Source organism: Chelmon rostratus, chromosome 8, assembly GCF_017976325.1.
Source record: "Chelmon rostratus isolate fCheRos1 chromosome 8, fCheRos1.pri, whole genome shotgun sequence".
In the NCBI taxonomy this organism is placed as follows: domain Eukaryota; kingdom Metazoa; phylum Chordata; class Actinopteri; order Chaetodontiformes; family Chaetodontidae; genus Chelmon; species Chelmon rostratus.
This window is the reverse complement of record NC_055665.1, coordinates 11,582,395-11,606,095: the sequence shown is the minus strand read 5'-3', so window position 1 is coordinate 11,606,095 and position 23,701 is coordinate 11,582,395. Positions and strand designations below refer to the sequence as shown.

Sequence of the window (23,701 nt, the reverse complement as noted above, 5' to 3'; positions counted from 1 at the left end):
TTTTACCCTACTTTCTCCCCCTTGGCCGGCTTCAATAAGAGACGCTACACATCAGTCTGTGTGTAATGGGTTTCTTGGTGCCTTATACAGTGGTCTTCTGCTGTGCCTGTTAGACTTCTTCAAAGACCACATCTATCCCCTATATAATCCATGCTGCTCCTATAGAATCGACCCATTTTATAAGGTTAAGAGAGAGGTCTGTGAATAACAATCATTTGTTACAAATAGTCTCCCTCTGTTCAAGGCAAATCCCCTGTGGTTACAACTAATGATTATTTTTTATTATCATTCAATCTGTTGATGATTTTTTTAATCCATAGATTAATTGTCTGTGCTGTTAAACGTCACAAAGAGCCTAGAGTTGCATTTTGAAATATTTTCTTTTCATCCAAACAACAGTGCAAAACCCAAAGAATGATAGAAAACACATAAAATCTTTAAAATGCTAGAAGCAGTAAATGTTTTACCTTTTTGCTTGTTTAAATTGCTTAAATATATCAGACGAGTTTCCTATGGATCGCCTGATTCATCAATTCATTGTCAAATTTTTTGAAATCTGAACACATGACCTGCTCAATAAAAGAAAGCTGTTTTTCTGAATAATGTCCCAAAACTATCGAAGTTAACACTGGGACACGTAAGGCTTAAAACAAAATGAATGCATGTGAGAAATTAACTTAATTCGCTCAGCCTCGTTTCTTAATCTTTCAGTTAATGTTGCCGTGAGGAACTGATCTAAGATCAATGAAGCCACACTCTGCTGTATGTGGAATGTTAACAGGTAAAGAAAAAACAGAAGGACACACTTCAGCCTCCTCTCTTAGTAACGTGTATGCACTGATTTACACTCTCAAGAGCTCGTTTCGAGTAACTATGGCCGACATTGTGACCCTGACATCACTCAGGTGATCACTGGTCATAAATCGTTGCCACTGCACCCGGGTGGAGGGACACACAGGCTGCAGAGCTCGCCGTGACCTCTCTGTCCTCTCAGGAAGTCCTTCACCCCTCCTTACCCTCTTCACCTCCCCTCTGCTCTTACTTCACATCCTGGTTGCTCTGACCCGTGTTTCCTCCCTCCCGCAGGTTGGAGGAGGGGACCAGTGGCAGTAGAAAATGGCTGCCATGACAACGGTACCCAGCTATACCCCTTCGCTGTGGGTGAGAGTGTGTCATGCCCTCCCCCGGCTGGACCTCACCATGCAGATGAAGGACAACATCTTTGTCCCCGACAGCTGGGAGTACCAGCAGGTAACGGACACCTGCCGCAGCCACTCATAACACACTGTAACCACATGCTGTACTGTAACTGTCCAATCTGAGGGGCCACATTGCATAATAATTACAGCCCCGTTCAGACTCATACACTCTATAAATTGCTCCTTAAATCTCGGAATGTGGCAGCAATCTGCAGAGCTGTCTTTACAGTCCTTAAAAACACATTTTCATGGCAATTTATTGACTGGATTATTGGTGGTAAGATCACACCAGAGCCCTCAAGAGCCTCTTAGCCCATCTTTTTTTTTTCCATTTTTCCACCTTGCTGTAGATGCTTTAATGCCTTTTTTAACTGTTTTTAACACTCTGCCTCTGCGCATGCAAAGTGGAGATGTTTCATGCAATTTGGTTCCAGGGAGTGCACGAGATTCAGCACGGTGCGAGTCCTCAAGCAGGTTTCCACTGCTGCATGATCGTGAACTGTGCAGTTTCTGCTGCAACATGCAAAGGTTTCATCCTTCTCCAACAGGCTCCCTCATACAAAACGCTCCAGCTAGCAGTGCGTGTTTGTGACTTCTCTGCAGTACAAAGAGAGGAGGGGGGGGACACAAATTATCCTGCAGAACAGAAAGACAAAAGAGACTGAAAGTGCTCTGAGAGAGAGAATGAGAGAGGGAATGAGTAATGCGAGGAGGTTGCTGAACAGAAGACCGGGCAGAGAGAGAGAGATGAGAGTGGGAGTGAGAGAGAGTGGCAGTGAATGTATTTAAGTAGGTCACAGATTATTAATAGAGATTCAGTGGTGTGGATAGAAAGAAAGAGAGGGGAGAGTGGGGGAGAGAAAGAGTGAGAGCGTGGGGAAAGCGGGATGGGTGGAGTGGGGCGATGGGGAGGGGCTTCAGAGAGCAGGAGGTGAGATAGAGAGAAGGTGGAGGAATGGGGAGTGACAGACGGGCAGATGGATGACGGATAATACTGTAGATATGTGTTGGAGTGAAATGCATTTCAGTAATGTTGACTTTATGACATGGAGCCTGATCAAAGTCTGATATGGCTTAGTGACATTAATATTCGATATGTGGTGCATACAGATCAGGGATTGATGGGTTAAAGCCTTTGAAATACATATAAATGGTCAAGAGTGGCCTCAAATGAATCGTGTTAAATTCATCTCTTTGTTAATGTATGTTTGTACGTCTGTATCCTTTATTTTCTTCCTGCCTTTTTGAAAAACACAATTTATATTCTCACCATACCTTCTTAATCACCATCTCCTGCTGCTAATGGGGGCGGGACAGTATGACAAGCTATGGAATTTAACAGGATTAGTTGGTATTACACCCTCTCAAATTGCACTTCTCCACTTGTAAAAATGGAATTAAAGTGCCATTTCTCACATTCACTGACTCATTCTCTGATTTTTTTCTCCCCTCCTCTTTCAGACTCTGCTGGTTTTGTCCAGTTTATCAGCCATCGCTCTCGTTATCTCCCTCTTGGTGGTTCTCTCCTTCCTCATACACTACTGCTGCTGTCACCGTGGTGACCGGAGCGAGGGATCAGAGGAGGAGGAGGAGGATGAGGATGCCAGCACAGGTCACGGTTACAGCGGGAAGAAGGGGCGGGGCATCGGCTGTGTCACGTGGGTGGCGGTGGCGGCTGTCACGCTGTGCTGGTGAGGAGGAGGATGCAGACATCATTATCTTCTAAAATTTTATGTCAATGCACACAAGTCGCCTTTTAGCAGGGGCGGAAGAAGTATTCAGATCTTTACTTGAGTAAAAGTATGTCTGCAACACTGTAAAAATACTCCAGTGCAAGTAAAAGTCCTGCTTTTACTTGAGCAGGAGAACAGAAGTATAATCCGCAAAACATTAAGTATTAGTATTAGTGCTGGTAACTAAGTCACAGTTACTTTGCAGAGTATAATTTTACATACAAAACGTATGATGAGCTTGTTGCTGTAATATATAAAGCAACAAGCAATTAGCTACAGCTCAACCAGCTACAACATTAAAATGGCCCTTAGACATTAATGCATCTGTAATAATGATCAATCAATACTAATATAATATGAAACAATATCTCCAGATCCATTTGTAGAATGAGTGCTTTTACTTGTGATACTTATATAAAATACACTTTGCTGATACTTCAGTGCAACGCTTTCACTTGTGGTTGAGTATGTTCTTATTGTGATTTAGCTGCTTTCAGAAGAAAGATCTGAATACTTCTTCCATCACTCATTATTAGATTGTTCATACTGATGCTTCAATTCCTGTCGCAGCCTGTCGAAGTGTGTCAGCTCGTGTCAGCTAGTTTAGGCCAGTGGTTCCCAACCTGGGAGGCCAGTCCCCTCCAGTGGGTCACAGGATAAATCTGAGGGGTTGTAAGATAATTAATGGTCAAGGAAAAAAGAAAAACATTTGATACACAAATTAGTGTTTTTTCTTCTTTGCTTTTTTTTTGTTAACAATATTGGATTGTTTTACCTATTTCAGCCTGCGACTGTTATTACCAGGAATTGTTCAACATTTTGTAAAATGTGCTTATTCACTTTCTTGCACAAGTTACATGAAAATATGGATACCACTCATGTCTGTGCAGTAGCTGGAGCCAACAGCCGGTTATCTTAGCTTAGCAGAAAGAGTGGAAACAGGGGGAAACAGCTAGCCTGACTTCACTGGAAGGTTAATGTTTTTTTATTTTGTTTCCTTATTAGACAGAGCCAGGGTAGCTGTTTCCCCTGTGTATTGTCTTTATGATAAGCTAAGCTATTTTGCTGCTGCTGCTGTATATTTACTTGCCCCATATTTACCATACGGACATTAGATGGTGTCCGTCTTCTTATCTGCCTCTGCCACAATGCGAATATGCTTTTTCCCAAAATGTTGAACTGTACCTTTAAATGAACCATGTTTAAAGGGGAAAATCACTTTGCTCAAATTGCAAACAAACAGACTGAGAGCCACTGGTTTAATCTTCAAAATGCATTGTTTTTCACAAGCTTGTGTTTTTTTTTTTTTTTTTGGTAAAATCTTAAACTGCACAATAAATTGCCACCTATAGTTGTCAGACAAATGCAGCCAAAGGCATTATATGTTCGGAAATGTAGTGGAGTTGAAGTGTAAAGTAACAGACGCTGGAAATACTCAAGTAGAAGTATCTCCGAATTTGCAGCACAGTGCTCAAGCGAATGTGCTTAGTTATTTTGCACCAACGCCTTTTAGGTGGAACAGCAACAAGGCTGTGAATCACAAGCTGTCACCCTCTCCATCGTCATGTGCTTTTTAGTCTCTCACACAGTCACCAATGTCACTGGAGAGGAAAAAAAGAGGCCTGGATGGCAGCTGATGGTCATGTTATATTGCTGTTTACCAACCCACAGGCCTATGACAGCACTGTGTGTGTGTGTGTGTGTGTGTGTGTGTGTGTGTGTGTGTGTGACAGTTGCCCACCTACAGCACAGTCATTTACCCACTGGTGTTCCCCTCAGATCTGGAGACCATGCAGTCATCAAGGCGGTGCATTGTCTCCGCTGTACGTTATGCAGAAATGCTGCTTGATGTCTGTCCAGCACGCTCTTGTATAGCAAGAGTCACTGAAGGGAAGCTCAGCTGCCTTTCAAATCTAAAGCTACAGCCCCAGCTGTGTGCTGTAATAAAATTATAGCTCAATTTAATGCTTCAGCAGCGTTTCTTATTATATTCCCGTCCATTCCCTGAGTGTTTATATGCACTGAGATATGTGCTGGAGGTCTGATTTCAGCTGTCATAATGATGTCATCATATACTGACTGTAGGTTGATGTGGTTCATGTCTCCCCCTTATGGACCCTAATGTAACGTAATGCAGTCAGTGCTCAATATAAGAGCTTTCTGTGCCAGACCTGATGAAAAAATGATGCTGCGGTTTACCTCTTGAAAATATTTCATGTGACACCCTTTCCTCCAGATGGTGGCCTTCGGTCACAGAAGCAGTCATTTGAAATGCAGCTGCATTAGACAGCGTTCACATTTGGCAGCTTGAAATGCAAAGCACACACAGACGCAGACACACATTCCTCCTTTTCCCCCTGCTTTCTAATCTGGGTCACATACTTTGTGGGAGATTGGGTCGTACCATTCCTCTCGGGTTTGCAGGGATTTGATGAACATCTGGCCCGAGCCTTAATCTGAATATTTGAATAACAGAAAGATGTGTAAACATGCCGCGATGTTTAACATTTCGAATATTTTCCTTGCTCAAGCTTAACCGTTGAGTGCTGGGAGTCAGATTTTTTTCCCATCATCTGTTTATTCCTTCCCCTGCGCTCCACTGTTGGTATGCTCACCCAGAGCGCGCACATCCCATCCTCTCCAGCTCTATCTCCTTGTGTCACATTCATTTAAAATGTACATACACACTGAATTAAACATCACAGTTATGCCTCTGCTATCTGTTCTTCTTTCCCCTGCTCACACACATATATACACCCTCACACAATGTTTTCATGTGTCCTTTTTTTCCCCCCCTCTTTGCAGTGTTGCCATAGGCATCGGTTTCTATGGCAACAGCGAGGCTAATGATGGGATGTATCAGTTGACCTCGTCTCTTCTCACAGCCAATTATACGCTAGCTTCCATCGATCTGCTGGTGAGTGCTGCTCTCCGCAAGTAAAGTGTCATGCAGAATATCTGCCCTGCTCGATGCCGGTGTGTGTGTGTGTGTGTGCGTGAGAGAGAGAGAGAGAGAGAGAGGATGTGTTCATGCTTTCATGTGGTCTGCAGAGAGAGAAAGAAAATCAGATACAAACTTCTGTTTCATCGATTTCCCTGTGGTCAGACGGCGGTTTGTGTGTCACGCTGCTAAATGTCCTCCTACTGTAGAGGATGCAGGTCAGGAACACTACAGTAATATAGGCAGCGATATACATCTGAATACCTTAGAATGAGTGGGACAAGCACAGTCCAGCTCATCTCCATTCGTATCAAAGAAAGAAACTTAGCAATCATTAATATTAGAGCAGGATATTTAGTCTGACCCAACAGCATTTGACGCGGCGCACACAGACACTGGACATAATAATCTGGGCCTGTATTGATCAAACATTAACACTTAAGGAAGCTGTAAAGAGCCACCTGAAGAATAAAGCATTTATATGTTTTGAAATACGTATTTTGTTTTTAAATATGTGACATACGTATATGTCATGTACAATATATAAACTAACATCAATATTTAGTGAAATAATAAAGGCCTATCCTCTATCACTCTGTCGCTCTGAAAAAGAGCAATGTTTGTTTTGTCTTGCTGTGCAGATTTATAAGTGAATATTGAACTTGCAATAAACAACGAATAACAGTTAAATACTCTAACCAGTTAAATATATTTGTTTCATTTTATTGAAAAGTAAAGTTTGCTTACATTTTTGTAAGCATGCACAGATGAACGTGCACACACGACTTCATGCATTGGTTCAGTTCTTTGGTTTTTAGCTCTGTAATGCTTGTTTTTTTTTCTGTTTTGACTTATGCAAAAATGCAAAATAAACATGCAGTAATGTTTGGGGGGAATTTGAATGTGTTGAAACACTATGAGAAATATACCAAATTTTAATGAGCAGATTTTTTGTCATCCTTGGCCTGAGCTGAAGGCATCCCAGGGTGCCACAGCACCCACTCTAGGAACCTTTTTTTTTTTTTTTTTTAACCCTGCCCCATTGTTCAGTCTTTACAGAAATCCATGTATTTTACACGGTGGTAAGCACAAGGTGTTTTCAATGGTATTACATTTAGATTAGTATACTGTGTACTCTCTACATTTAGATTAGTATACTGTGTACTCTGCAGTTTGATAGATACAGGACCTGAGATTTAACATGTGTTATATATTTTGAGGGACATGCATTAGGAAACTGAGGCACCATGCTGCCCACCACACAGTCACTCTAAGCCCACCATGATTTTACGAGTATCATCATGTCTACTTTGTGGTTTCCATCCCACTTAACTCCTCTCACATTCTTCCTTCCTCCCTCTCCAGATTTCAGACACAATTGCTGGGCTGCAGCTGTCTATCTCTGGCCCCCTGACCTCAATGGAGGAGCTGTTTACTGGCAGCAAACCCTTCCTGGTGTCGACACGGAACTGCCGGAGGTTATCTGAGAACGTGGTCAACCTCCTCTCCTCCATCTCCCTGGCTCGGTCCAGATTTGATGCAGGTCTGGGGAATGACAGCAGTGTCAGTGGGGCGTCCATCATACCTTTGACCCCAGTACCTCCCTCTGTGGCTCCAACAGCGGTGCCAACTGGCAGCATAATGCCCAACCCTTTCTCACCTGGCTGGGCGGCCAACACGCTGATGGTCAATGAGGACTACAGGTGAGGCTGTGGTCCAGAGTAGCCATTTGGATTTGAGATGTTTCAATTTGGATCAAATACACATTCAAAATAGCTTGTTTTGGATAGTAAACAATTGTAGTATGGCCAGGATCTGTTCCCATATGCATTTTATGGGTGTGTATCTATGTATTTCAGGTGATTCCATACATATCTAGATACATGGCCCACGATCTAATACAGATATTTCTGCATGACAGGATACACTGAAAATCAAAGCTGATTTAATATAATTTGTCTCAGATGCAATTTAGGTAACACTTATTTTAAGGGTCTGTTATTTCAGATTAAAAAAAGAAATTTCAAAGTCGTTTTTTTGAAAGAAATATGTAATTAGGAATTAAATGAAAAAATAAATAAACGAATAGACGGTGTTTCATTTGTCACCTGAACATCATCAACATAACATGTATGAAGAATACATGTTTCATGTCATAAATGAATACTGAATTATTAATGTAATATTGTCTTCTGGGTTCAATGGTGCAGGTCTTTCAAACAAAAAGCAAATGTCCCTGTAATTCATTCCAAACAATGGAATTATGGACCCATAAAATTACGTGTTTTATTATCTCGATTAAGCTCAAATTCAACCGAAGTATCCTGCTTCCTCAGAAATGCCCCAGAAAATTATGTCCACTAACACACCAACAGCAGTAAACATTGGCAGCGACAGTCAGCATTCTGGGAAATCAGACTAAAGCTGTTTATGTTCTTTTTCTGCTTACAGTTTGACCCCTGATAGTTAATAATAAATGTATTTGTTCCTCTTGGTAATTGTGCAAGATTGAATCATGCTTTAGCAGGTTCCAATAAAATACATTTTTATCATTTCAGTTACTAAAACAACCTGAATTGTTGTTCTTTCCACTGACTAAACTCACTGTTACTAATAGTGATCTGTCAGCTTTCCAACCAGTAGTTTAACACTGTGGCCATAAACACTTACATTTATTTACATAGACAGAAGTCTTGCTTTTTCGAACTTGTTCAGCAGAAGCATCGGGAGTTAAAATTCAATCAACCCAGCTTTTTAGAAATGTTGCATGTTAATGAAGATGGCTGCGTTTATTGAAGTAACGCGGTGAACAAAATGTTCCTATACATAATGGGTTGATGGGATGCTTTTATTTCCCATATTCCATAACCAGCACACTTAAATTGATTAATAAAAGTTTATGGCTGTAGCCCAGTACTGATAAATAAGTCCCACTGTAATAACAACGGGAAAGTACCGCTTCCCATGAACAAACCACACGCAGCAAACACAGCAGATGTGGTTCATCCTTGGCCTTGACCAGCTGGAGGTTAAGTAATATTCAGCCTTGTCCTGACTTTACTGTGTCCATCCTGCAGTGGAGTCTTAATGTCTGCCTTATCTTCAATAGAAAATGAAGTTAAAGCTATTCAAGGTGACCACAGGCACACTCTGCGTGAATGTCTCATTTTTGCGGTTTAATAGAGATATCCTGGATCAGCAGTCTTATCACAATCCTAATAGTCTTATTACAATTCTCAGCAGTTTTAATTCTGGGAACAGCGGGTAATAAAAGAGCAAGTTTTAATCCTCGAGCAGGTGGAAAAATCTGAATGTGATGAAATGAACGCACCACCAAACACATAACAGATAAGACAAAAAGTCAAAAGGGCAAGCTAAAAATTACAACTGAAAAAGGAGAATAGAAAGTAGTAGCTTGTTTTCACAGTGCACTAACCTCAGATTTGTTACAGCAATGGTTCCCTACCTAAAGATAAATCTAAAGGGTCCCAAGATGATTAAATGAATAAGAAAGACAGAAGTCGCTACTGCTGCCACTTTGAATAACTTCATCCTTGACTGAAGTTCAAAGCCGTAAAATATGACATCAAGGCGGTTTCATCACATTTCTTATCAAAAGATCTTTAAAGACATCACATCTCCTTGTGGATCAGCTCCTCCAGCAGAGCAGAGATCTTTAATGGGACATTAGACTGAATCCCTCTCTGAAAAAAATCAAAACAAAAGCCTTGTTTCACTATTTTGCAAAATTTGCAACCTGCAACTTGAAGCATTTAGTCCGACCGCTGTGGTGGGAAACTCTGAGCCGGGGAAGTTTTGGAACTGAACTGTAGTTGCTGGTGTCGCTCTGACTAATTCTGACTCTGACTAAGTCTCTATAATTGAAAGCTTGGTCAAGCTTCAAGTTATTCATCCATGAAAGCATTGAAATTGTGAAAGTGCTCCCATTCTTGGCCAACTCTGATTACATAACAAAGTAACCTATGAAATAAAACCACAGATTAAAACAACATCAACATATAAGTACTGACCACAATTAAATTAAAATGACAAATTTCTGTCTGCGCTGTGAGATAAAAGATCATAACATCGCAGCTGTTAGATGTTAACGACAAATAGTCTCATGTTTTCTTCTCAGTTCGTCCTTTTTGTGCTTGACAGGCGACAGTGGTTTAAGAGTTGTAACCTTCTGTAACCGTAGTTTGATGAAAACAATCAAAACAAAAAACCTTAAACCATAGAATAAAGCTGCTTATTTTTGGTCCAACTATTTGGTGTAAGAATATTCTTAAACACTCTACACTCTTTTGCAACAGGTTGTGATGTAATGACCTTTGCTCTGTGTGGTGTCTGTGTTTGTCTTTGTTATAGGTGGCTGTCGTACGTGTTGCTGCTGCTGCTTGACCTCATAGTGTGTTTGTTCATCCTGCTGGGACTGGCCAAGCAAGCCCGCTGGCTGCTCATCCTGTGAGTACACGCACGCACACACACACACACACACACACACACACACAGTCATGCAGCAAACTTTTGGGATATAACATACACTTATATTCATTTCTGGAGACTTGCACTAACCTTCTCCCTAAAATTTTAAGACTGGGGACTAAAGTTCTCTGTCTGTAATTGTCTCCATTTATGTCTCACTCACACACACACACACACACATGCATCTTTAGACACAATCCATACAACACTGGATTGATGGTCAGGGTGTCCTCTTGGCTGAAGGGTTCGTGCTTTCCTCCCACAGGATGACCGTGCTGGCCTGGCTGGCTCTCTTCCTAAGCTGGGGCTCCCTGGGCTTGGAGACAGCCACTGTAGTGGTGAGTAGACCCAGTAAAACTGTTCTGGTGAGCGGGGCCAGGACTGGAGGGAGGAAGCGGAGGGATGAAGGGCTGGAGGAATAGGAAGTGAATGGGACTGTCATGGGAGGGATTGGCTGGCCACAGCTGAGGGAAGAGAGCCATGGAAGGCCGATGGCAGGCCAGAGCCGTGTGTGTGTGTGCTTGTGTGTGATTTCTGTGCCCATTGTGCTAAACCGTGAAAAGACCTGCCTCCTAGGGAACGCTGCAGTCATGGCAGAGGACCAAGAAGGCAAAAAAATGGGGCAGAGATTAAAGATTCAATGCGCGTGTGCACAAGCGCGTTCGTGAACAAAGTGTGCTTGTGCATTAAAGTGCGTGTTTTTCATGTAAGTGTGTTTGCAAGTGTGTGGGCGTTTGGCTTCGAGAAGTAAGGATAGAAGATGAAGAGAAGTGCTTTCAGCGAGAGTGAGGAGGGGAGAGTGCATCTCGAGATCAGTTTGAGAGAGAGAGAGCGAGCTAAAGTGAGTGATGGAGAGAGAGAGCGTGGGTAAACCGTCAACTCGCCATCAACAGTGCGGGGCCTGAAGCTGTTGCTGTACCTCGGCCCCTTGAGGCTTATGCCTGCAAGGAGGTGGAAGTGTGAGTGTAATCCCGTGAACATAAAATTCACTAACATGCTGCTGGACAACGTTCAGCAGAACGTCCAGCTGTGCTTTCAAGGCCTAAACATGACAACCCCACCAGTGTCCTGTGTCTTACAGGCACGAACCCGGCCGCCGTTAGAGGCAGTGACATTTCTCAACAACAAAGCAAAGGGAAAGTTTTCATGTCTCAAACAGAGGGCTGTCCTTTTTCAGTCGGCCCCTGTGAAGTCTGGACTCTCAGAAGAGGAGACTGTTTTGGTCTGGGCTGGGGGTGTGTGAAGTGGGTAAATGGTGGCTGTTTTTCTGCCCTGCTGCCGACTTTAAGTGTCCCAGTGTCATGTGGAGCTGGCGGGAGATGTCCCAAGGCCTGTGTGTCCACACAGAGCCGCTCTGTCCCTGGTCACTGACAGGGAAACAAAGGGCCAGCTGTGGGCCTGCCCACTTTATCCTGTCCCGGGTCGCCGCTTTTCCCGTCAAGCGCCGAGCCCTCTGTGTGGCTCTCACTCCCTCTTCTGGTGGGGGCGATCTCAAGCTGAGCGTGCTTGTATGTGTTCTCTTGCTGGAGTGCATCCTCTTCAGAAAATAGGCCAGCAATGTATGGAGATGATATGGAAAAAGAGGTTAACAGAGGGGAGGATATGAGTGATGGAAAGAAAACTAGATGTCACGTTTATCCAGGGCAGCATGTGGCGCAGGCAGATCGATACTGCTATGCTGTGAGCTGTAGTCAGATATCTGAGGAGGTAAGTATGTCAGTCGGTCAGTGGGTCTACTAACTTTTCCCTTGTGATCATTTTTCTTGCCCTCCCTCCTTTGCCTCATCTGTCCCTCTCTCCTGCTGTTTTTTTTTTCCTGTCATCCCTTCTCTCTGTCTCCCATCACTTTGCTGCATTGCCAGGCTCTCAGTGACTTCTGCTCAGATCCGAACACGTTTGTCCTCAACTCCACCCACTTCACCACCGGCACCAGCTCAGGTGTAGTATTAATCCGCCCTGGAAAACCACCAGCACCTTCACAAAGCCTTGCATGTACAGACAAGCAAGGCTTTGTGAAAGTGCTGGTGGTTTTCCATCTCTTCAATGCACTTGATTTACCTCCCAACTGCGCTTATGTCAGCACAATCTAATATAATGACAGTTAAATGTTCCCACATCTTTTCTATTGTGCACTGATCTGCTGTGCACTGGTGTTTTGTCGGCCATTCAGATGTGTTGGATTATTACCTGACCTGCAGCAGGCGCATGAACAGTCCATTCCAGCAGGTAATGTGACCTCTGTCAGTCACATGTCTTATGTATATAACATTGCAGGCATTTAGCTCACACTCTTACCCTCACTGATTTAAAGTAAAGGAGCAGATTGTATGTCAGACTTGTTCAAGGCCGGTTAAGGGCAAATGATTTGAGGCAGGATGCGCAGCTGTTGCTGCGTGTCCTGCCCTTCAAGTGATTTGCTCCCCAGATAAAAAGCTACACTCTCAGCATATTAATGGTATATTTGAGCAATAATGCAAAATAAAGGCTTCTAACTCCACCTACTTGTTGGTTTCAGCTGTTGACCCAGTCACAGAGGGCACTGTCCAACATTCACACTCACCTCTCCAGTCTGGACAGAAATGCTCTCACACAGTTCCCCAAAGCTGAGGTTTGTCACACTATTTAAATATGCAGCTGAAAAATACATTTTCTACCACATTTTAGATTTGATTTCTGTAACTTGATGCAATTTTTCATCATTGCAGAAATCACTCAGGGAGGTTCAGCAGATACTAAACTCCACAGAGGGCAACTTTCATCAGTTGGTGGCACTGCTGAACTGTCGAGGTCTGAATAAGGTAACCCACGGCGCAGTGCATGAATACAGGACCTGTACTCGTGAGCAAGAGCGCTAATTACGACCCGATTCCAAAACAGTTGGGATGCTGTGTAAAACATGAATAAAACAGAATATGATAGTTTGCTAATTCTTTTTGACATATTCTCAAATGAAAACAGTACAAAGACAATAAATTCAACATGTTACATCATCAGCTTCATTGATTTTTGTAAATAAATGCTTGTATTCTGAATTTGATGCCAATGAGACATTTCAAACAAGTTGGGGCAGGAGCAATAAAAGACTGGGAAAGATGTGAAATGCTCCAAAAACACCTGTTTGGAACATTCAACAGGTAAACAGGTTGACTGGTAACAGGTGATAGTATCATGATTTGGTATGAAAGGAGCATCCTGGCAAGGCTCAGTCATTCACAAGTGAGGATGGAAAGAGGTTCACCACTTTGTGAACACATGATTGTATAAAGGAGATTAATACATCTCAGCTCAGGAACACAACATTCCTGCTTCTTTACTTTCATTGATATACGTATCCATGTTCTTTTAGGACTACATTGACTCTTTGAAAGGCCTGTGCTATGATGGCATGGAGGGATTGCTCTACCTCTCCCTTTACTCTTTCCTCTCTGCTCTGGCCTTCACTGCCATCCTCTGCTCTCTGCCCGGTGCCTGGAGGAGCTTCCCCAGGTGAGAGAGACTGGGAATATGTGGGTATTGCATAGATATTATTGCTGGGGTTTTTTTGCGGTGATCAGTTGTTTCTATCAAAGAAATAAGGACAAGTTAGACATTGTTATTTGCGTGGACTTTCAGCCATTTATACATGATAAACTGCCTAACATAAAACACTACCAAAAGTAGTAACCAAACTGGATGGTGGGAGCCACTGTAGATTGATCTTGGACTAAAGTTCCTGAAAAGCCATAAATCCATCCACAGAATCTGGGAGGAGATAAAGTACACTCCTCTGCTCCTCCAGCCATAAAAACAAATCATTCACAATCAGATAATGATTACAAATGTTGCCGTTTCTGCATGTCATACAATGCTGCTTGGCATAAAACCTGGAAAAAATACTGGATTGCACTGAAGACAGTGGGCCCAAATTTAGCCTCGAAAAATTTCTAATGAAAATTGGCATCTGCAAAAGTCCAGCATGCCCAGCAAGCTATGCAGTCATATGACAGCGCTACATGAAAATAGCCAGTAACAGCTGGAGGTTTGGCTCTACTCAACCCACTTCTTGGTGGATGAACAGGATAGGGTTTAGCAGTAGCAGTCAGGAGTTTGGTAGCAGTAGCACAGGTTTGTTAGAGAGCAGACAGGGATCACAAGTTTGTTCCAGGTGTGCTGAAATCTTTGAGAACCCTTTACAAGTGTCATCAGTTAACAGCAATAGTAGTAGTTTGTGATTGGTCCTGTAGGTCAGTAGTTTAATGTTTTCTGTGGCGACCATTAGAGGTCAGATACGATGATTGTTACCATCTGAAGCGTGCATCAGAACCTTTTCGTCTTGAAATACTAGCGCCTAACTAATCAAAATAAAGATATTTGTGTGTTCTGAATATGGAACTATAACTGAAAGATCATTTCCCTGCTCACACATGTCTGTCTCTCTCTCTCTTTCATGGACGACGGCAGTGAATCAGAAGAGTACGAAGACTCGGACAGCGAGAGTGAGGACCCCTTCACCTCCCATCAGGCACGTAGACAGACGGCCTCGGGGTCTCAGCGAGGGGCCATGGCCCCCTTCTATAATTACCCGGGGGCCGGGTGGACACCCCCGTTTTCTAGCGCGCCACCCCTCCCGTGAGTAACACAGACACACAGACACAAAGACAGACAGACAGACAGAACGTGTTGCAAGAGGAGGTTGCTCTTAGACACAGCTTTGGCATCGGGCTCGTGTTTCTGTGTCGAGATCTGTGCCTACGGGCAGCTTTTATACCGATGCCCCGCAGATCAGGGATTGTAAAAAGTCCAGGATGTAGTGTGATAACACAGAGCAAACAACACATAGAGACTGGCTGAGACGTTTTTGTGCAGACACATAGTTCCCACTTCAAACAGCTGTAATTGTATTCATGACATACATAACAGATGTTGGACACACATCTTTACAGCAGAGTAGTGGAAGCACAGTATAGTCAGCTAGGTTCACATACTTTTGTCTATAGACATGTAGGATTAGACCAAATCCACAGAGCTGTCAGGTTAAGCACATGCATTGCAGACAGACACACAGACAGGTCAATATGGACTACAGTGTAGGCAGAGAAACAGACACAACTCCAGAGGTCTGTCTGTCTGTCTGTGTGTCTGTCTATCCGTCTGTCAAGCGTTTCAGGACAGACGATATAGGCCGCTCGGTCATTTCACAGATCTTGTCTCAAATGGCGTCCTGTCTCCTAAACAGCAGTAGACTACTGCTGTGCTGGGGGGAGGGTGTCATTGACGAGGCTGCGCTCGTAAAAACTCCGGCGATGTGAGGCTCAGGTTCACTATAGGTAACCCCACCCCCGCCAAACACCATCACCTGCATCACGCTCATCTATCTCCTCACTGTGGTGCCCAGACCTCTCCAGTTATTTCTCTAGATCTGTCCCTGCACCCTTTCTCTTCATCATACCTCCTGCCTCCTTTTTGGTTCTTCCTCTTTCTCACTTTCAGTTTTCTCATCTTATTATGTTTCTTCCCTTTCTGGTGTTTCCAAGCTTAGCTAGTGCCCTGAGAAACCCAATCCTAGACTATTTAACTTCCTATTCTAATGCCAGCTGATCGACTTGACTGCTCCTATATCTAATATTAACACGTAAAAACAAGGATACAGACTAAACTAAATTGTCAAGGCTCAGAAACTCAGCTAGAGCTAAAAATGCAGTCCACTCCTCTTAAATGGAATCTGCTCGGGATTGCTTTAAAAGCTTTCTGGGGTTTATCGTGCAGATAAACAGATTCATTAGGAAAACAACATTACAGCTGAAATGGGACTGGTGAGTCACACCCGGCTCTAAATGCATGTAATTGCAGATTATTGTATAAATCCTGCAGTGCATCATCAGTCAGGAGTGGTCTGTACGCCCGATGCTGGTGCTCACAGTCTCTCACTTGAGTGCCAGTAGTACTAATACCTACTAGTTATACTGAGTGCTCTGTTTTTCCGCACTATATTTCTAACCGCTCTTTCTCCTTCTTTCCTGTTACCTGTCCTTGGGTCCCGTCACCCCGCGGCCCCCCGCCCCCTCTGTCTTTCTCAATGTGTCTCACCCCTGTTTCCCTCTCTTCTTCATCCTTCCATTCCTCCTCTCCCTCTCTCCTCTGTCCTTGTCTCTTTCTATCTCTATACAGGACTCCAAACGTTTCCTCCAATGGCAACCCTGGCTATGAGAGCCTCCCCTTGACTGACAGGCAGTCCCCACCCCCCTCTGTGAGTTCCTCTGTACTTGTGACACCATCGCAATCTGTGCCATTTTATCGTTGCTGTTAGTGCACACGCTCGCTTTAATAATCGGCAGCAGACGGACTAACATGGTGGTGAGGCTGTGACCTCGCAGGACCCTGTGGGCCGGCCTTGTGTTCTTTTTGATGCAATGTTTCAAACCCTGCAAAGCCATGAAGGAGAGTTTACATGATTTCATTACTAACAATTAGCAATTAACTGACCATTTTACAGAGCACCTTAACCTTGACTATAACAATGTTCATGAACATTCAGTGTGAAAGTTCATTCTTGACTTCGGAAACAGCAGATTGATAAAAGAACGACAGCAAAAAAAAAAAAGAGAGAAAAAAAACTAACTCAAGGTTCCCTTACTGGCTTTTTCCCCCACAGCTTTCAATCACATCTCAGTGGATGACCATGAGATAAAGTGCCCAAATTTTCAGGCTCTTAACGACAAATTAGTTCTCTCCATGACAACTGAGCAAACTCCATCCACTGAAAAAGATTATGAGATGCAGCTGAAAGCTTCAGTAAAAGCTAATAAGAGGGCTTTGATGTTGATCATTTTTTGTTTGTCAAAATGATCTTTGTAACTGACAGTTACTTTTCAAGAGAACCCCTTAAAACTGCATTTATTTATTCTTCTCCATTCAGTCTTTAGTCAGTTTGACAAACAAACCAAATAAGCTACGTTCCCTTCATTTGCTTTTTCCAAAGCTTTCAGTTGCACCTCATGGTCTTCCTCAGCAGATGTCCTTGACTGAGCCCCCTCCCCCCTTTGCCTCATAAGTGACCACAATTTATCACATGACCGTAGAATTTAACCATCTCCAAGAAAAGCGAACAAACAACATGCACTGAGGAAGACCACGAGATGCAGCTTAAATCAGGGAAAAGCTAGTAAGTGGACATTGAGTTTGTCTTTTTTTGTCAAAATAATGAATATATTTAGAACTGCAGTCTTCTAAACTTTCACTTTCTTTTGAGGAAGGAGTCAAGTTACTTAGATTTTGAATTTTATTTGAAAAATCTGAAGTTCTGCAGAAATATGTCAAAGCCTGCTGGTCAGATAGTGAGAAACTCTTAATGAGTTGATCTTCACATGCGTAGACAATAAATTTTGTTTTCTTCTCTTTCATTTTCACTCAACACACCTTCGGACCACCTCGACCTCTCTCCTGCTGAATCTCATCGTCTGTTCTGGACGTGCAGTACTCTCCCAGCATGCTGACTGGTTACGGGGGAAGTCAATCACACCCCAATCCTGCCCATTCGCGGAACCTGTATTCACGTTGATTATTTTTTTGTTAGGAAATGTATAGAAAAAAAATGTTTAGTTTTCATATGAATGGACACTTTACTGAAATGAAAAAGAAACTAATCTAAATACAATGAATGCTAGGTGTCAATTCAAAGTGCGTAACGTCAGTACCACTGAATATTATTATTGTCAGAAGCACGTAAAAGAAACAGGTCTAAATGGACTGCTGATATAACCGGCGGTGATAATGCTGGTCAGATGGTTGTGCAAAGCTACGAACCAAGTCCACTTGGTCTAAATTATTTCCCCTTGTCTGTCCAAACTCTGTGTAAACTGTGAACAGTGGTGAGGCAAGTCAGAATGGTATTGACGTTACTACGTTGTAGTTTTATATTCTTAAATGTATCAGTACCACCAATTTATTTTTAAGTTTTTATATAAATATTGTTGTAGAAAAGCACTGGCACGTAGCAACAAGACACATTTTTTTCTGTGAATGGTTATGCAGTTCCCTCACTTGGTATCATTTTTTTTATTACTTTTTATAGGTGGCAATTCTGTATTTTCCTTGTATTACCATATGGTATTCTGTATATCTCACTGTCTATAATATCTGAATAATCATGAACCTTTGCTCTTAAAAAAATTACTTGAGGGCTACCATGACCCTGTTTTAATGACTGAATGGAGAACTACAACTGCCACTCCAGTCTTGAGAGTGGAGAACTACAAATCCCATGCAATGACAGCAGGTACATAGCAATATGATTCTTGCTACTGGTGCTGCAGTAGCCCTACCGTAACTAGCAATAATAACTATGTATAGCATTGGGTTTCTGAGATCTCTCCAAGGTGTTTTGTGTATATATGGTATGGTATGTTGGAGATTTCATTGAATCCCCTGTCCCTGCCAACTGACCTTGTTAACCCTTGAATTGAGTTTGTATGGTTATCAATGCTCCTTTTGAATGGCATCCTTTTACACTCAAGAGTCTAATATAAATAAAAATAACTTCAATAACCTTCACCTGGTCTTCATCATGTCCACAAGTCAGTGCAACGTAAATGACACACAGCATGCTTTACAATAAATTCATACTTTAAACAGGAGGTCAAAGTTTAATATAAATAAGCTTCAATAGTTGAACCTCTGAGCTTAGGTTTATGTGTAAGTTAGTCACTAGTGTGTACCAGAGAGACAGTGTTCCTACTCTTTTGGATATGCATAGATCAATAGGAGAGACAAAATCCGAACATAAAGGTTACATACAGTCACAGAACCAGTGTTTTTGCATATTTGACTCATCTACAACTACATCAGCACAGTGTATTTTATGTTCCTGCAAGCTTTCCGTTTAGATTTAAAATAAACTGATCTTCCGAACTTCCACACAACCACTAGCTTTCATTCATGACAGAGCTGGGTGAAACTCAACCTGCAGAGACTTGAACCCTGATTGAGATGGATCCTAGTCAAAGTTACATCTGCTTTCATTTTGTCAAAGCTTCAACACTGTGTGGATCCAGCTACATTACCACACATCAAGAACAACTTTGGCAAAAAACAAAAGGAGGCTCACAGTGTTCATTGTGATGGAGTCTTGATCTTAACCACATTTCAAATCTCTGCAAGTTGATTTTTTTTTTCATACTAAAGCTAAAGGAAAACAACGGCTGTCTGGAGGACAAAAAGACGTTGCATTTTTAAAAAAATGTGGCACGCTATGAAAAAAGTGTAGAATGTCGTAGTAAATGGACAACAACATGCAAAGACACTGGTAGTCCTTCAAAGCCGCACCAGATGATGACTTCACAGTTCCTGTGCCTGTATGACCACACACAAAGACAAACAGTGCTAACAAATCGAACTCTGCAGTGCATAGAAGGTTTACAACAAAGGTCTTGGGAAGAGATGGTGCACTCAGCTGCTGCTTGATAACTGATGAGTTTTGATACAACCACCTTGTACGTACAGTACATACTGCTCTGACTTTGGTGACTTGGGTGTAAAAATCTGGGGCAAGTTCGGTTAAACCATTTTCATGTTGACAATGTGTTAGTGATAGTAGTCCACTTATCCTTATTGCAGATGGTTTATCATGCACGAACGCTGCAATTTTCTGACCACGAAACAGTGAAAGTTCAGTTGTATGTCACAACTCAAGTATCATCAAGCTAGCCCACGTTGGCATCGACTTTGTCAGCTTCAATGCACCTTCCCAGTGTTAAAACAAAGGTACCAAGAGCACGATGACGCAAATACACAGGTCATATCAGAGCAACAGCTTTTACAATCAAAACAGTTCTTCATTTCAGGAGTAAAACGCCCGTCTCTGCTTCTCTTTGGAATTTCCTCTGTGTCTGTGTGTAGATATTAAATGTAGTTTTAGTGCATTCCCTGAAGAGTTTTCTGTAATGAGGTGTTTGTTTTAAAAACAGAAGTCTGTCATTTTCCCAGAGGAGTTTTTTTTTTCATGCTATGTGAAGGTATATCCTGTCCCAAGGCATCACTTCTTGGGGTTGTCAGAGTTCAGCCATGAACCATCCTCCTCTACCTCCCGCCGGACAACCAGGAGCATCTCTGCCACATCCTGAGAAAGCTGTTCGCTGAGAAATGTGCTGAAAAGAAATGACAGAAGGCAAAACGTTAGAATAACCGCGGACACAGACAGAGGGCAGATTATTAGAGTGCAGCGTTCTAACACAAACAAACAGTGAAGTAAGCCCCATGTGACCACTCATATGGGATGACTCACTCGCTGAGACACAGTTCAAGCTGCACACAAAAGCCAAGTTTTGATATAACTCAGAGCGGACCCCCACGCACAAAGATTGCATGTCTGGAAACATTTTAAAGACGGAAAAGATTCTTACCGTAGTTCTGCTTCTCCCCCAATACAGACAGGACTCTTCAGTTTGGAGTCGAGGTTGTAGTACTGTCCATTAACTTGCCGAACCGCGAGCCAGTGCCGCCGTCGGAGTGGGAGGGACACGATCCCCAGAGATACTCTTGATGGGACATTGAGAATAAAACCCTGGACCTTTGACATGCAAAGGCTCTGAACCGTCCTGAAGGAGAGATTTTGGGATATAGATATCAGAGATATTCTTAGTTGTATATGTTCAGAACACACTGGGAAATATCTCAAAATGAACTGTTGCATTAGACGAGCCACCTGACCTCAACCTGACTCACCGACTTCTGCAGCGTTTACTGACTCCCTAAATTTCCAAAAATAATACCCTCAGTTTTACATGTTGCTGGAGATGGTTAAGACTGAGAGTAAAAAGTGAGCGTTGCGCCTCTTATTTACAGTGCAACATGCTTTGGGGTTGCAATGCATGATGGCCTAAAGCTATGGTTTACTGCTTGTGCAGAAATGGGTATTTCTGTGTCTGTGAGTCGGAAAGGATACATTTGTTCTCTGATTGCCTGACACAAACAGCAGATGCTTTGTGATGATGTGAAAGAGGAGAAATGTATGACCAACTGAAAAAACAAGCACAGAAATTAAAAGAAATGTGTGTTTTTTTGGATGAACTGTCCCGTAAACACAAAAACATACCTTTCAGATTTCATTAAAACACATTAGTGCAGGAAAGGTTGAAGCTGATGAAAAACAACGTTTCAGTGTGTCTCACTCACCTGCGTTTGTCCCACCACACCGCAGCCAGTTCCCTGCTCTGTAGTGCCGCCATGATGACGTTGACATCATAGTTTCCTGTGCCTAACACTGAGCGATGAGGGTTGACCACGCACTGTGGAGCCAGCCTGCAGAGAGGGAGACACAGACACAACATGTTAAAGGGAAAATCCACCTTGTGTTTGGTTCTGTTCAGTTTTAAATATGGATGTTGGCAGAAAGGCCTCTTCTAGCAAAGACTGTTGGGAATCGGGACTGCTCTGAAGCTCTCTTTTTCAATGGACGTCTCCACACCTGAGATCCATGGTGATTTAGTAATGGTAACAATAATACAGTTTACACAGTGCTTTGGCAAGGTAAGGTAAAAGTAAGAATAAGTTAAAACTAGAAGATGAAAGATGTAAAAATGCAAAATGTTAAATCTAAATGAAAGAAGTGATTTAAAAGGAGTCATCGATTGTGCAGCCTCTTCTCCTCGGGCAGGTCGTTCTGAGGCCCAGGGCCCCTGATATAACTGGGATATAGAGACAGGACTGCCCTTCATTCGAATAAAGCAGATCTGTCTATAACAACCAGGACTAAGTTTCTGTTAGGCAATGAAGTCACAGGGTTTCCAAAAGCAAATTCTTTAGTCTAAGTCCTGAGTTACACAAAACAGGACTTATCTGGTCTCGTAGTCAATTAAGTTATTCAATGATGTCATGGACAATAGACACACTATAGAAAGAGGCTCTTGCTGTGTGAATTTGACTTTACTGTCAGAGGCAATGGGACACAGTACTTAAACTTTTGATTTGCATTCCCAGCTTAAACATTAGTCAGAGGAAGACCTTTTTTTTTTTTTTTTTTTTTTTTTATCTCACATGCTCCTAAACAACATTACTGCTGTATGTGAAACTAGGTCAGGCTGTGGACAACAACCTTGACATCCATATGCGACATATGTGCAAACCTCTGGAGAAAACAAGTCAGATGCATTTCTTTGTCACCTGTTGTCCTGCAGCAGGTTTGATGTTGAAAGGTACTTTGGTGAACCCACAGCTGTCTACCAGTCTACCTGATGAAATGTTTTCCTGGGGCGAAACCACTGTGGCCCCCCTCTCTGCTGTGCTAACCACGGCAGGCTGTAGCTGTGGCAGTGGCCAGCACAGTGTGTGGGAATATTAGATTTCAACGTTGCTTTCACGCCTGGCAAACATTATATCATTCCGGACGGAAAGCAGACATCTGTATGATCAAAAAAAATTAACTGTGACGATCCACCAGTTGCTGCATAACAGGTACAAAGCAACTTTTTCAAAGGGAATGCTATGCTACCAAATGATGGTATGCAGTGCTGTGGGGCATGTCAGGGGACTGCGGTTGCTTAATATGTCTTAGATTCGTACTTTCAGTGTGCTTTTTGGTCAAAGCAAAGCCGTTAAATCTGTTGTTCTCACTCTCTGTAACACACCGATACCATACCAAAACGTTCACCTACCGTTTGCAGATGTCGTCGGCTGTCTCCTTGGTAAACACCCGCTCCTGGAGCACGTTGTTGAGTGCATGAATCGCGCACAGCTCCAACCGTTGCTTCTCATGAAACACTTCTCCTTCGCTCATAATAATGCTTCCCACACACAAGCACAGAGAAGAGGCACCGTTAGAGGAGTAAACGTTAGCCACCATATTAGCGTGGTAGCTAACGTTAGCACAGTTCGCAGTCCATTCAGGCTAACGACAACTTTAAACTCGTTAGCTCGTGCTTACCGTAACGGAGGCCAAAGTGTGACAGCCTACCATACTCTAGTTTGGTCGCTGACAGTTTGCCAAACAACGGCTACGTGAACTACTATTAACCAACAATAGCCAAATGAAGCTACTGACCTGCTGATAAAGCGATTCCCAGTTAAGCAGATGCTGGAGTCTGACAGCTACATCCAGAAACCGGAAGCAGACCCGTTGTTTTTGTTGTGATGCTTTTGTTGTGCGGCCGGCACGCCCATTTACAGTATTCACAGCAGCACTGGAAAATCTGCCACTTTTAATTGGCTTTGATTCTATTACACCCGTTCACACAACAATACATTAAAATCAAATTTATCTCATTGGACACCCACACAAGCGTTCTCAATCCACCACGACTGTCATGTCTCATGACTATGGACGTTATGTTGAAGCGCCCTCTAGTGCTGAGCCTGGTTATCGACGCTCA

At 42.7% G+C, this 23,701-nt stretch overlaps 2 protein-coding genes across 3 annotated transcripts; one reads left to right on the top strand and one right to left on the bottom strand.

Annotated features, from left to right (window-relative positions):
* The first annotated feature begins 1,116 nt into the window (after positions 1 to 1,116).
* ttyh1 (tweety family member 1) lies at positions 1,117 to 18,849 on the top strand. The gene is made up of 14 exons (XM_041941968.1): positions 1,117 to 1,251; positions 2,661 to 2,890; positions 5,738 to 5,849; positions 7,239 to 7,576; positions 10,245 to 10,340; positions 10,627 to 10,699; positions 12,224 to 12,299; positions 12,532 to 12,587; positions 12,877 to 12,969; positions 13,067 to 13,159; positions 13,708 to 13,847; positions 14,802 to 14,969; positions 16,509 to 16,587; positions 17,815 to 18,849. The coding sequence occupies exons 1-14, from the start codon at positions 1,117 to 1,119 to the stop codon at positions 17,896 to 17,898; spliced, it is 1,773 nt and encodes a 590-aa protein (XP_041797902.1). The 3' UTR covers positions 17,899 to 18,849.
* Positions 18,850 to 20,274: 1,425 nt separating this feature from the next.
* On the bottom strand, positions 20,275 to 23,595 carry josd2 (Josephin domain containing 2). Of its 2 annotated transcripts, none has more exons than XM_041942127.1 (5): positions 23,374 to 23,595; positions 22,988 to 23,116; positions 21,510 to 21,635; positions 20,738 to 20,932; positions 20,275 to 20,482 (listed from the first exon to the last, which is right to left on the bottom strand). In XM_041942127.1, exons 2-5 carry the CDS (start codon positions 23,107 to 23,109, stop codon positions 20,371 to 20,373), a joined length of 555 nt encoding a protein of 184 aa, XP_041798061.1. In that variant the 5' UTR covers positions 23,110 to 23,116; positions 23,374 to 23,595; the 3' UTR covers positions 20,275 to 20,370. The 2 variants fall into 2 exon arrangements, with proteins under 2 accessions (XP_041798061.1, XP_041798062.1); XM_041942128.1 differs by having other exon boundaries at positions 23,257 to 23,386.
* Between the last annotated feature and the right edge of the window lie 106 nt (positions 23,596 to 23,701).